Source organism: Balaenoptera musculus, chromosome 7, assembly GCF_009873245.2.
Source record: "Balaenoptera musculus isolate JJ_BM4_2016_0621 chromosome 7, mBalMus1.pri.v3, whole genome shotgun sequence".
Classification (NCBI taxonomy): domain Eukaryota; kingdom Metazoa; phylum Chordata; class Mammalia; order Artiodactyla; family Balaenopteridae; genus Balaenoptera; species Balaenoptera musculus.
In genome coordinates, this window is record NC_045791.1 from 63482757 (window position 1) to 63498389 (window position 15633).

The 15633-nt window shown below is 33.8% G+C and overlaps 1 protein-coding gene across 2 annotated transcripts in view; it reads right to left on the reverse strand.

Moving 5' to 3' along the window:
* NCKAP1 (NCK associated protein 1) overlaps positions 1–15633 on the reverse strand; it is a 96559-nt gene that overhangs the window by 71935 nt on the left and 8991 nt on the right. Inside the window, exons 2-3 of one of the 2 annotated variants that reach the window (XM_036857470.1) lie at positions 9956–9973; positions 8797–8907 (exon numbers count right to left, since the gene is read on the reverse strand). In XM_036857470.1, the coding sequence (XP_036713365.1) occupies positions 8797–8907; positions 9956–9973 (129 nt within the window). The remainder of the gene's footprint in view (positions 1–8796; positions 8908–9955; positions 9974–15633) is intronic. The other variant, XM_036857471.1, reaches the window with a different exon arrangement.

Sequence of the window (15633 nt, forward strand, 5' to 3'; positions counted from 1 at the left end):
ACTCTTATCCAATAACATCTCAACTCAAGAGTAATTAGCCAAAGTCCTTACTATGTCCTAGAAAGCCCTATCTCATCTGTCTACCCCTTCAATCACTGTCCTATCTCCTACCACTATCTCCCAGCCCCTTTCCCCAATCACTCTGGTCTATTCATAATGGCCTACTTCCTGTTCCATGAACAAGACAGGCATGCTCCCACCTGAGCCTTTGCCACTGCTGCCCCCTCAGCACAGAAGGCTCCTCCCCCAGCTCACCTCACTCCCTCCTATCTTTAAATCTTTTGCTATACTGCCTCCTCCTCAGTAAGGCCTTCCCCAGGTCAAGTAAATTAGCATCTTCCCACTATCACTCTTTGTTCTTTTTAGAACTCAACTCTACGTGGCATTATGTGTTTTTTCGTTTGTTTGTTTGGGTTTTTTTTTGGTCTATCTCTGTCCAGCAGAATGTAAGCTCTACAAAGCCCAGTGACTTGTTTATTTACTGCTGGATTCCCTCTCCCAGAACAGGACTTAGCTAACAGAAGGCACCCAGTAAATGTTTTAAATAAATAAATGAATAATAGAGAGGACTATGAGAACATACACAAGCAGCACTTAACCTAATTTGAAAGAGTTAGAAAAAGCCTCTCTGGAATGGTGACATCTAAGGATAGACCTGAAAGACAAGTAGAAATTATCCTAGTGAAAGAATATGGGAGAGAAAGATCGTTCTAGATAGTAGAAACAGCATAAACAAAAGACCCAGAGGCAAGAGAAACAATGGCCATTTGTGCCATGAAAGTGTATACTCTCCCAAAATAAAATATTTCTTTAAAAAATAAAGCAATTAAATCTATTTCCCCATTTTCTACATTCTATCCTACACCAGACAATGAGGACTAACACAGTATACTATCCTATATGTTCTTGGCCAAAGACCATTACTGTACATATTTAAAACATTTTTAGCCAAGATGAGTGAGTGCTAGGAAGAACAAAAGAAAATAAGTATTTTACAACATCTGTTATTCATTCCCTTATAGTTTCCTTTGCTGTCTTCGATTTTGGATCTTGGCAAATAACTTTTGATTTGACAACAGGTAAAAACGGACTGGCCATGAAAAACAATAATAAGATACCACGTCAAAGGTACTCAAAGGATACCAGGTTAAAAGTGGCTAAAGGCCCCTTCAAAGAAATGACCAAGAAAACAAAACCTGAAGATCAACAGGTGATTAGGTACTGGTAACATCCTTTGCTATTATGAAGGAAATCATAATCACCATTGCAGCCAAAAGGATTGGCTAACAACATTTGGAAGATAGCTGAAAAACTGGCAAGATGTAACTTCAGGAAATTTGAAGAAAATGGATAAATGATTGCAAATGGCAGGAATGCATCTCCTTGGGGACTATGCTATGAAACCCCAGTATAATGCTCATTGGCCATTTCATTTGCAGAAAAACTGACAGCATCCTTGAGCTGAAGAAGGTATTACTGCAGTTTAGTATAATTAGAATATAGAGTGGGCAAGATTCACAACATAAGGTGATTTTAAAACAGATGTGTTTTGGGATCATAAGAACCACCCTTGGGAACATGACAAAAGCTGAAAAATACATTCACACAAGAACTCCATACACAATTTCAGGGGATTTCCAAACTCTATGAAACTCAGTGTGAAAGTTCAGGTGAAAACCATTACACTCAGGACAATAAAGAGAAATATGTCCCAGGACGAGAGCTATGCAGCAGGCTTATGCAAATTGTCCAGAGGGAAGTTAGAAGACAGAGGGTTACAGGAAAGTGGGCCCCAGGAAAAAAAAAAAGCTTACAGAAAGGTGGTACGATTATTAGACTGGATAAATTTTAAAATTCTATAAAGGCACTTAACTAATTCAAGAAAGTCAATGTATCTATGCAACAAATTTAACTGTGAAATATTCTGGAAGAGAGAATCCATTTCACTTTGATAATAAATATATGACATTATGTATATAAAAATACATATAATGTAAACATATTATATTATTTGGACTTATAAGAAAGTGCAAAGTGTGATAATGGAGTGCAGCAATGCAAACTGAACACTCAGGTCTTTATTAATTTTAATTTTTAGAATCAGCATATAATTCAATCTCAGAACACTTTATGATTACAGAACCAAAGGAAAGCATTAGCAATTTTGACAACATAAAAGTATAAATGACCAAGGGTAAGGGTACAAATATAAAGAACTATACTATTTAAAATTTAAAAAGGAAGTAACCAATGATCTAAAAATGTTAACAAAAAAACTACCAAACATCAGGAAGAGGGGAGAGGGTAAATGAGGGGAGGAAACTTAATGAGCTAAATCTTCATATTTTGTAGCAAAGAATTAATAGATCCTGTCTAGAGTTGGCAAATGAATATATAAAAGAATTAGCATATTCCTTATAATTCTGGAGGTAACCTCCAGATATACTAAAAGCAGAAGCTCCCCCTGAGAAATATGAGCAGGGTGGGAGAGAGTGGGGTAGGATTACATACACTCGCTTTTCATCCTAAATTCTTCTAGACTATTCGATTCACTATCATGTATTCATGTTAGCATGGTAAAAATTAAAAATAAAAATAAAAAGATTTAAACCAGTTTAGGTAGGTCATTAGTGCTGATGCAATTCCCTGCCATCACTTGACCTATTTCAAATACTTCTCAAATATATCAAAGCAAGGCTTAGTTGTTTCTTCTAATGAGGGGTTCATTCTTATATTTACTTTCTTTATTCAAGCCAGAATTAAAGACTATTACATGTAGGAGAGATATTAACTAAATGTTGAAGATATATTTTTAAAAGAATATTGACACAAGTTAGTTCTCACTGTATTAGAATTCTTTGAATTTTGGTAAAGTTTAATTGGTCAAAACCAATATTTCTTTAAGTTGCCATTAGGATACACACACATACTTCTTCACAAAAGTACATCATCAAAACTCTGTTACAGGGCTTTGCTGGTGGTGCAGTGGTTAAGAATCCACCTGACAGTGCAGGGGACACGGGTTCAAGCCCTGGTCCGGGAAGATCCCACATGCTGCGGAACAACTAAGCCCACATGCCGCAACTACCGAGGCCACGTGCCTAGAGCCCGTGCTCCGCAACAAGAGAAGCCACTGCAATGGGAAGCCCACGCACTGCAACGAAGAGTAGCCCCCACTTGCCGCAACTAGAGAAAGCCCACGCGCAGCAACAAAGACCCAACGCAGCCAAAAATACATAAATAAAATAAAATAAATTTATATAAAAAAAAGTTAAAGGGGTTTCCGAAGGTTCTAGTTTAGGTAACCAAGTGAATGGTGATGGCTCAAAACAGAGAACACGGAAGAGAAACAAAATGGAGGATAATCATGTATTCAACACTGGATACAATGTTTGATATTTAGCTTGAGGAGCTGTCCAAAGGGTAACTACAGATAGTACATTACTAGATAGTATAGTATCTAGTATATTACTTAGTTGATAGTATATTACTTAGTTGAAGCCATGGAAGTAAAATGTTTTCATACATATATACTGCAGGGTGTGAAAAAAAAGGTCATTTAGAAATACCCACATTGAAAGAGCTGCTAGAAGAAAGGCCAGTAAAGTAGACCAAAAAGTCAGAGAAGTAATATAAATAACGGCTTCCATTTTTCAAAAGCAATTTGTTACACAAATCTGCTAAGTGCTTTAGGAGATATTAAACTGCTTCTTAAGATTGGAATTATCACCATTTATTTATTTATCTATTATTTTAATCTATTTTTTAATTAAATTAAATTAATTAATCAATTTATTTAATTTTTGGCTGCGTTGGGTCTTCGTTGCTGCGCGCGGGGGCTACTCTTCGTTGCAGTGCGCAGGCTTCTCATTGCGGTGGCTTCTCTTGTTGCAGAGCACGGGCTCTAGGCACATGGGCTTCAGTAGTTGTGGCATGTGGGCTCAGTAGTTGTGGCTCACAGGCTCTAGAGCGCAAGGTCAGTCATTCTGGCGCACGGGCTTAGTTGCTCCGCGGCATGTGGGATCTTCTTGTACCAGGACTCGAACCCGTGTCCCCTGCATTGGCAGGCAGATTCTTAACCACTGTCCACCAGGAAAGTCCCTATCACCACTTTAGAGATAAGAATAAAGAGACCTTAAGATGTTGAATGATCTGCCCAAAATTATTCAGCTAATAAGTGGAAAGACCAAAATTCAAATTCTGGTTTGTTGTCCATCCTCTTAACTAGTATACTACCATCATAATGGAAGCCATGATAAGACAAGTAATGCCCATTTAGAGACTAGAAACGAGCAAGTTTTCTTACCCTTTCCTTCTAACTCCTGACTAAACCACAGTGCATGTGTCAAGAGCCTCCCCATCCCCATCCCCAATACCACCACCCCACCCCCAGAACACATTTATGTTTTCAGGAAGCTGGGACTCCACTAAAAATAAAAAGTACAGTTATTTTTATAGCTAATAACATAATGAAGTTTTTTTTAAAAGTGTTGGTAAGTTTGAATCCTGACATAGTTTGAATAAATGAAAGCTAGCTAAATTAAAGCATATCAGTTAGGTTCATTCACTCATCGTTATTTAGTGCCTCTTATCTGCCAAGCACTAGGGATAAAATGGTGTCTAAAAACAGACTCTGATGCTGTATCTCTGAACAAATCTTACTGCAATGACAACACCTTTAGAGTTGCTTTATTTTGTCTTGCCTTGAGTGACATTTGTAAGCTACTTAAATAAAAAATATAATTTATTACATAGTATCTTGTAATACTGTGCTCCTTGAGAGAGGAAATAAACAATATCTATAACACAAAATATTCCTCTAAGTCTGAAAGCTTAATTTCAAATTATTTCAATAATGGCCTGTATCTAAGTCTAGAATCCCTATATTATTATTGTGCCACTCTACTCACAATGTCTTCATTCTTAGGGTGTTAAGATCTAATTTAAGATATACAGGACAGTATATCATTTCCCCCTTAATTTGGGAATCAAGTCCAAAACTTTGTACTAAAATGGACAACAAAGAGGAAAATCCCATAACGACACTTTTGTGCCAGATGCTTTTACTGTTTTAAAAACACAAACTAGCTTTTCGATGTAAATACAACATAGGAAGAAAGGGGAAGGGGGATTAAGTTTCTTAAATTTTAGAAAAAAAAATTTCTTAAGAAAAGTTTTAACATACACCTGAACATTAGCTTTTAGGATTTCTTGGGCAAAACAATTTTTACCTGTTGATAAAATAAGGAGTTTCTACTATTTTCTCCATCCAGGGAAATAACAGATTTCCCTCTATATGCTCATAAGAAACCTATGAGAAACAAATCATAAATCCATTTGACAGTTACACTTTCAAAATAATGGAAGATATCATGTTATAGGCAAATTAAATAATCTCTCAGCTCAGAAATGCTTTCCTTAATCTAAACTAAATAAGAAAATCTATAAAGTCTATTAAAATATATAGCCTGGCACATATTAGACCCTCAATTAAGTGTCTGTTATAATTATAAAACTGGATGGCTTTTATTCATATGAATTTTACTTAATCAACCTGCTTTGAAGCATATAGGGCATTTAGTTCAACACCATGACCCAGGAAAAAAGCAAAATCACATTCCTTGGTACAGACTCTCCCTAAGTCCAGAACTGGGGGGAAAAGTTTGTAAGTTTATAACTGGTCACAAAGGGGCCTAAGCAAGACAGTAAAAGTGACTCAACAGAGTCCAACATCATCACTTATTGAAGCCATGTTAGGAACCAATTCTGCTATTAGTTGGCACTGCCTTCCTTCATTGTATACTAGATATCTATGTGCTCCCAGCTTCTACTGGATTTAAAAGTATAGGAGCTGAAAAAAAAAAAAAAAGTATAGGAGCTGGAAGCAGGAGCAGTTACTAAAGAAACAATCAAAAATCAACAATTTTTTGGCTGCAAAATAAGACTGGCTTTTTTGTAAGGATCTATTTTAGAAACTTGAGAGCAAAAATTTTGCTGAATTTTTCACTGAAACAATCTTAATTTTCGTGACTGCCTTTTCTGAAATTGGGGACAAGTGGTGCTTGTATAACATAAATCAAAACAAAAAAGTGCTAACCAGTAATCTCCTTCATCCCTGAGATAAAGTAAGCATGGTCTGAAGCATGTATTTATACAATGGCCCAAGAATACGAAAAGAGTAAGGAATAAGAAAGAAAAAAACCAACTGTGATATCATTGATATCATACCATTTCTTCAGTGTGCTTTAGTAGCCAGAAATCTGCAAGCGCCTATCAATACAAGATGCTACTGTCATTCCCTGTCCTTAAGCTTCTATTAACTATTTCTCTAGAATTAAAAATAACAATAAAACTAAACTCCTCACTTCTCATTTCCTAACCCAAACCGGCTAGGAACTTCTCAAAGGATTTTAGCAGTCCCAAATCAAAACTAAGATCACAAAACTTCACAAATACTCAAAAACTACACAGTACTTCAGCAGGTTAAAAAAAAAAAAAAAGAATAGCATTACATAGAATAGTTGTAATGACCATATGACAGAACTCAGACTTTGCAAACAAAACAACCAGAGTACATTCTACAAGTAGTCGTAACATTCAACAACGTTGTATAATTGATTTTATAGGTTAAACATAGAATTATCACATGACCCAGCAATTCCACTCCTAGGTATATATCCAAGAGAAATAAAAAACATATGTCCACATAACTTTTACACAAATATTCATAGCAGCATTATTCATAATAGTCAAAAAAGCAGAAACAACTCAAGCATCCATCAACTGATGAATGGATAAATAAAATGTGATATACCCACACAATGGAATTTTTTTGGCAATAAAAAGAAATGAAGTACTGATACAAGCTACAACTTGAATAAACTGAAAACATTACACTAAGTGAAAGAAGCCAGTCAAAAAAGACATGTTATTTGACTCTATATAAAATCTCCAGGATAGGCGGGCATACAGAAAGCAGATTCGTGTTTGCCTAGGGTTGGGGGCGGGGGAGGGTGGATGTTGGCAGGAGTGACTGCTATTGGGTCTGGGCTTTCTTTGGGGGATGATGAAAATGTTCTAAAATTGATTGTGGCACTGGATGCACAACTCTGTGGAGGTACTAAAAGCCACTGAATTGTATACTTTAAATGGGTGAACTGCGTGCTATGTAAATCATATTGCAATAAAGCTGTTATTTAAAAAATCAATTTTGTACCGCAAAAGTTGAAAAGGCAAGTAAAACTATTAAAAAACAAACAAGCAAAAAAACCCCAACAGCATTATTGTAAACAGCTTGCCCAGCAAATCAAGAACAAAGATTCTCCATTTATTCTTTAACAAAAAATTTTACTGTTATGAAACAGTGAATATATATTTAATCAGATCTTGCTAATTTTCTAAGAAAATGCTCATTCTCACACAGAAATTTACATATATATGTATACAAATTAAACTGAAAAGATTCTCTGAAGAGCTCATATCACAGAGATTTTGAGCCATGAGAAAGAGAAGTGTATACGAAATTAAATGTAAGACAGATTTTATTATAAAATCTCTTTAATTTAGAGTGAGTATATAATCTCTCAGATGAGTTAGCTAATTAATGTCAATAACTAAAAAAAGAGTTCTCCACACAAATAACAGTGTTCTTAAGGATGTGTGCTTTGAATCACTCACTTGTAATCCGGAACTAATTGTGATACCTTAATATACCAATGATAAAACACAATCTTCTGTGAAACAAAGAAAGACTTCTATTAACCCATACTCACAAAAAACATAAAAACTTTAAAATTAATTCTTTAAAAAGCACTTTATCAGATGTATTTTGTTAATTCTGACTGGTATTTTTCCTCTACATTAAAATATTTTTAAGTGAAATATGAATCAACAGGCTAATACAAATCTTCAATGAACATACATGATTTGAGGAAACCAAAAGATGACAAAATATTTCTTAAGCAGAGCTTCTTAAAAGTAGGGAAATCACATGTAAGAGGAAATTTCTAGACTAAGTTTGTACATTAAGAAAAAGAGATAGCAAGAATTATAACATAAGACCATCAAAGAAAAAAATAAAGAAAAAGAGAAGACATGCAGAAAGATTCCAAGTCAAAAATATTTAAATGAAAAGGCCACAGCAAGGTGAAAAATAACCCCAATTTCCTAAAATTAGTTATTCATAGCAGTTATTATAAGTAATTACCAAAAGATACGTGAACATATTGGGAAGACTCTAAATATTTCAATAGAGTACTATGAAAAATTTTCCCATCTGAGAAAAGTAATATGGGATAATAAAGATCCTTAACACCATCAGCTTGTTATATTATTTTTCAAAAATGTTTTTCTCAATTATAGAAAAAACTAGAGAAACAAATACATTTTAAAGCTAAACACAGCTAATTACTAAAAACAATACAAGCCCTATGAAGACATTTTCTAACTTCAAGACAAAGTTAAGTCTATGACTATAAGAAAAAACTCCCCAACTAGTCATGCAAATATTTGAAATACACATGTATCTATTACCTTACTCTTTGTTGCAATTTGAAAGGTAATAAGTGTATATAAGAAATTAAGATCATATGTTTTCTATAATAAAATGGCAATGTAGCTCAGTCATTTTTTTTTCCAGTTTCAGAGATAAGAATATTATCTCTAAAAGCCCTTAATCAATGTATGCAATTTGTATGTCTAAATACAAAGAAGTAGATAAATAACAGCTACTTCAAGCATTATACTGACCACTACAGATGGCTAAAATCAAGTAATATAAAAATTTAAATGACTTACATTGTTGTTGCGGGTTTCTACAGCAGGGAATTTTCTGACTATGAATTTCACAGCAGATTCCAGGTTTTTGTCAATAAGGTAGGATGGTTTTGCCTTGGGGTCTCCACAAGCCTATAAAACAACAGTAATAAAAGTGAAATGCATCCTTCTTCTAAAACCAAGGAATAACAGCAAATCTGTAATCAGAAATAAGGAGATATTTGTTTTTGGTGAGCAGGTGACAAAATGAATAGGCAAAGTGCAGGGACTGTCACAGCTGAAATATGCAATGGGAGACAGTACAGAGATGTTCTTCTACTGAAAAAAATGCATGGAAAGTTTCAAAGCAGTTAGCGCAGAACAGCAGTGAAGGAAAAAGCTCAAACCTAAAAAAAAAGAAAAAGAAAAAAAAAATTCTTGGTTTGAGGTAGGATTGTATTCATTTGAAGCTATTAAAATATTACAAAATTAAATATTCAGTAGAGTACTGGAAATGTTTCTTTCTACGTGTTATATAATAAAAGCTTATGTTTAAATGTCTCTTCCAAAATGTTTTCCTCATTCACTTTAAACATTTTAATACAAGAGCCCTAGTTCAAAAGAAGTGGAAGCTGCTAAAATTGTCTTTACAGCACTAAAGCTGTGTTGCCTGTTCCTCCGAACATCTGAGTTACATTGTTTTCCATCATACCAGCAGCACTTCAAACAATGAAATCTACATCTATTCTATATCTCTTAAGCACAGAACAAATGGAAATGTTTACATTTTGACCACATCGGCAGTACAGCATTCTCTCTAGTAAACTGTAAAGCATTGTACAAATGTAAGGTATTATTATTAGAAAGAACTTTTTATCTGAACTATTAGCAATACAGAATAATCTTCAATACTGTTCAGTTTCATTCTGTGACATTTAATTAACTGCTTTCTAGTGAGATGCTATTTCTTAGGGAATTACTAAAATTATAACATTCTTACTTAACTTCTTTTTATTGCATTTTAAAGAGGATGTGTCCTTTGAAAAGTTAACTATTGTGTGAAGAAATACAGTTTTGCAATTTAATGTTTTTTATCATTTACTATGGCTATGTCGTGGATTGCAGAAAGAGAAGTTATGAAACATGAAACTGATCTGAAAGCGGGCAAGCGGGCAGAGGGAAGGTGAAAAGCTTTGCAAACCTTCCAAACTTGTCCTTGCTGGGGAAGCATTGTAATAAAAAGAGAGAAAATTACTTGTAAACAATGATTGTCAAACTATGACATACGTTTCAGTAGAGAACTTATGCACTGCAGACTATGAATAACAAAACAAGATGAGAACTATATGGTGCTATAATTTTAAAGGTATTTTAAGTAGCAAGTTTTAGTATACAATAGATTTATAAAGTTTATATTATTTATATATATTTAAATACTACAGTGTAGGTGTACAACCATGTCAGTTTCTTGGTGCTCTTTCTAAATCAACTTAAAATAATACTAGAAGGAAAAATAAAGACTACATGCAACTATAAAAACAGGAGCAAAACCATCAGTGAAATTTTACATACCTTAAAAAGAAACGGTAGCCAAGAATAAAAATAAATCGTTATTGGATGACTTTTGCACTTCAGCTCAAATTAAAACTATTTTTCAAATATCAACTAACTCCTTTCCAAGCCAAAGTATAAAAATCAATGCAAACATTCCTATATTTTCCAAATGGAAATAGGAATGCAATAAGAATTATCTTAATTCTCAAACATAATTAGATAAGAAATTTAGAACTTTGTAATCCTTCACCACACCGATAAAAGGCTATTTTGTAAATTCCATTTCAACATCATAAATATTAAAATATAGCTGACTTTTCCTCAGAGTAGACTATCATTTGCTTAAAATATTATTTCTCATAAATTAATCTTCCAATTAATCTACTTCCCCAAAAATATTATACTATAAAATAAGAATAACTAAGAACCACATAACTAAGAATTTGTCCCAATAGAAATAGTTACATATTAGCATTTCCTTATATCAATGATAAAATGAAAAGCAAGTTTCATAAACATGCCTGAGGCAGTGCAGAATCCCAAAGTGATTCCAAATTCTTTTTAAATGATATGTATTATCTTTCATACTCTAATTACTTAAAAATTCAGTTATCCATCCTAACAATATTAGTGCAATCAACAAATGAAAATATGATAGACTATCATACCCATTTCCAATGATCACAAATTTTATTATGTAAGAATTTAATCAAGTAATTAAACATATATCTATATATGAATGGCTCTTATTACACTGAAAACATAAAGAATGGAATTTCATTTCAGTGGAAAAATAAATGGTTATATCGTCTTTCCTTGGAATTAATTTACCTTTTTCCACACTACTCAGTGGGCCATATCTAAACAAACTACACTGGGAGGCAGTATGCCATAAAGATTAAGAAAGCAGACTCTGGAATAAGACTGGCTGAATTTCAATTTTCATCACTTACTATCCATGGAACCTTGACTATATTACATAACATCTCCTAATCTCAGTTTCTTCACGTGTAAATGGGGAAATCAGTACTTACCTCATAGAGTAATTATGAGGATTAGAAGAGAGATAGATAAGCCATGCACAGTATTTAGCAAAAGGACTGGCACATAGTGCTCTAAAAATGTTAACTGTTGTGAACAATAGCTATAATTATAATTACCTAAAAGTCTCATATGAATAGTAACCACAGAATAGTCTTTATCAGAGTATACAGAACTAGTAATAACGACTACAACTCCTTCCCCCAATCACTTATTTCTTTATTTACTCCAAGTCTAGACATACCAAATTTGTTTTACTTATAGAAAAAGATTAGCCTAGTAGTTAAAAACATGGATATAGGCTGTCCATGTTCAAATCCTGGCTCCTAACTGTAACATAACCAAGTGATTTTCTGTGCCTCAGGTTCTTCATCTGTTAATTAGGTGATAATAATTACAATGTACCCAAAAAGGTTTTCAGCCCATTACATGAGTGTCTGTATGTGTGTACATGAGCAGAATTCTTAAAGGTATCTGGTATACCACAAGCACTCAAAAATGCCAATAAAAAATATAAGGTTAATAGACACTATACAGAAGTGTGAAGAAATTATGAAACTTTTTTTATAGGTTTTATTTTTTTCTGAAATCAACCTACTTGATTTATTTACTTAACACCAATACAGACACTTGCAAATACTCAGGCCAAGAAAAAAAAAAAAGTGCAAGAAAAAAGTAAAACTTAACTAAAAGTACCTAGGTAATAATAGTATCCTCAGTTTTTGGGTTAGAGTACTGAGGCTTAGGTTAAACAACTTGCCTAAGGTCATCTAGGTAAGTACATCTTGGCAAAGAGCCATACTGAATAATTCAGTTAAGAATGTCCTACTATACTGAAAGAGTACAGCAAAATTCCAACTAACCAGATGTCTCATTTTATAAAGATTAATCTTCTTTCCCACTCTAACTCAAAAATTTCATTTTGATGACATTGAGGACAAAGGAATCATAAGATAACAACTTATATTTTAAGAACACAGCCTGCAGTTGATACACCTAAAACCCTATCCTACTGCAGTAACAATATTACACAAAATTAATCTTTCATTCTTAAAAGTATCACCCTTTGAAATACCACATTTAAGAAAATGATATAGACTACTATATTTAGTTATCAATACATTTTAGACTAATACATTCCAGAAATGCTACCAAAAAGATTGAATCAAAAGGTTTAACAAATTACCAATTCAATTAAATAAAACTCTTCAGTACTTCTAACCTGCAAACCGCCACCCCCGCCCTCCCACCCCCGAAAAAAAGAAAAGGTGAGTAGAGGGCAAAACTGTGTCTAAACCCCTGAATCTTAAAAGCCCTACAATAAAAGGTTTTTTGCATAATTGGCTAAAAGGGTTATTTCACCAGACAAAAAGGAAACTATATCTGAACTACAGAATTTTTTTAAAAAGCACCACACTAAAACCTTATGTTTTACTTTATCTTGACTCAGCATGATTTCATAATGCATAAAATACTACAATTTAAAATCCCAGAAGATCTAAGCAAATTTAAATATTTATATACTTAAATTTCCAGTTTTCAGAATTGGAACTTTATTTCCCATGAATATTCTAATTATCTTTAAATTCAACAAAGTTAAGACTAATGTGGCAGATAAAATTACACAAGTGTTAAAGGAAATACTGTTAAACATAATAATTAACAACTCTTGTCTCTAAGTGGATCACAGCCCATATGACCTTAGGCAAGTTGCTTAACCTAAGCCTCAGTACTCTAACCCATAAACTGAGGATACTATTATTACCTACTTCATAGGGTAGATTGTTCAGATTTTTAAAAGACAAAATGCACATAAAGTGCTTATTTCAGGTGCCTGGCACACAAGTACTTATAAGTTTTAAACAATTACCTTCTATTTTTTTAAATAAAACTTTTCAAAACACCTGGATATCTATAGTGAGTTCCCAATTATCAAAATAAGATTTTCCATTTAACCAATTCAATGTCAGTATTGTCAATTCAGTATTTCCTAATTCGTTTTTTCACAAAACACAAATATAACGTTATTACCCAAAATAAAGAACAAAGATGTTTCAGAAAACCACATAATATTTTATTCAGGGCACAAAATAAACATCTTTGATTAGAAACCTCAAAATCAGATTTCATGTAATTTTAAATATGACTTTAAAACAAATCTTTCTGCCAATCTACCACCAAAATTCCTTCCCAAGGCCTTTCCTCAGTTGTCACAATATAGATTACGTACCACAGCTTAACTTCATATGGTTAATGTTACGTATTTTTTCAAGAACTGCCTTACCACAATGTTAAAAAAATATATAGATAGAAATAGTCCTCTCTCTATTCATAAGAGATTAAGCAACAATCATGAAAAAGGAAAACAATAAAGACACAAGAGTAGAGAGTAAAAGGAACATTTACTGGGCAGCTGTTGCGTGCAAAACACCTTTGTTTAGAAATTATCTAAACCATCACTCAACAGAGAGGAAAGGAGCATCCGAAATTCAGTGACTTGCTCAGGGTTTTACAGTTACTAACTTTGAGTACCCAAAGATTCCAAAACACTAAAAACACTTATTTAAAAACATATGCTCCAGCTTCCCTGGTGGCGCAGTGGTTAAGAATCCGCCTGCCAATGCAGGGGACACGGGTTCAAACCCTGGTCCGGGAAGATCCCACATGCCGCAGAGCAACTAAGCCCGTGCGCCACAACTACTGAGCCCGTGCACCACAACTACTGAAGCCGCACACCTAGAGCCCGTGCTCCGCAACAAGAGAAGCCACCACAATGAGAAACCCACGCACCGCAACGAAGAGCAGTCCCTGCTTGCCGCAACTAGAGAAAGCCCACGCACAGCAACGAAGACCCAACATGGCCAAAGATATAAATAAATAAATAAAATTTTAAAGAAATAAAAATAAAAACATATGCTCCCAGCTCAATATCAAAAAAACAAACCCCAATCAAAAAATGGGCAGGAGATCGAAATAGACATTTCTCCAAAGAAGACATACAGATGGCCAAAAAGCACAGGAAAAGATGCTCAACATCACTAATTATTAGAGAAACGCAAATCAAAACTACAATGAGGTATCACCTCACGCCGGTCAGAATGGCCACCATCAAAAACTCTACAAACAATAAATGCTGGAGAGGGTGTGGAGAAAAGGGAGCCCTACTACACTGTTGGTGGGAATGTCAATTGGTACAGCCACTATGGAGAACAGTATGCAGGTTCCTTAAAAAACTAAAAACAGAGCTACCATATGATCTAGCAATCCCATTCCTGCGCATATATCCGGAGAAAACCATAATTCAAAAAGATACATGTACCTCAATGTTCACTGCAGGACTACTCACGATAGCCAGGACATGGAAGCAACCTAAGTGTCCATCAACAGAGGAATGGATAAAGAAGTGGTACATATATATGATGGAATATTACTCAGTCATAAAAAAGAACAAAATAATGCCATTTGCAGTGACATGGATGGACCTAAAGACTGTCATACTGAGTGAAGTAAGACAAAGATATGATATCATATCATATGATATCAAATATCGTATGATATCGCTTATATGTGGAATCTAAAAAAATGGTACAAATGAACCTATTTACAAAACAGAAATAAAGTCACAGATGTAGAAAACAAACTTATGGTTACCAAGGGGGAAGGGAGGGAGGGATAAATTGGGAGACTGGGATTGACATATATACACTACTATATATAAAATAAATAACGAAAAAGAACCTACTGTATAGCACAGGGAACTTTACTCAATACTCTGCAATAACCTATATGGGAAAAGAATCTAAAAAAGAGTGTATATGTGTGTATGTAAAACTGATTCACTTTGCTGTACAGCAGAAACTAACACAATATTGTAAATCAACTATACTCCAATAAAATTAATTAAAAATACATAAGTAAATTTAAAAAATAAAAATATATGCTCCCAAAAATGTATATAAAAATAGTTCCATTCTTTCAATACCTCAGCTGCTCAAAACTTTTATTGGAGTAATCGCTATTAAAGGAAAATTCCGATTATTTCGATAAGTTTTATTTTTTAATTTCTAGTGTAACTCAGCAATAAAACACATTCCTTTGCCAAAATACTATAGAACAAAACGATTTCTTTTAATACAATAACTTAATTGAAAAGACCATGAACAAAATCCCAGGGATCAGAGTGAGAATGCTATTTTTGAGAGCACAGGAAAGAAATCAACCTCATCTGAATATCAGGAAAGAGGAGAAAAATACAAAATGTGACCAATTTATGCTAGAAAGAGG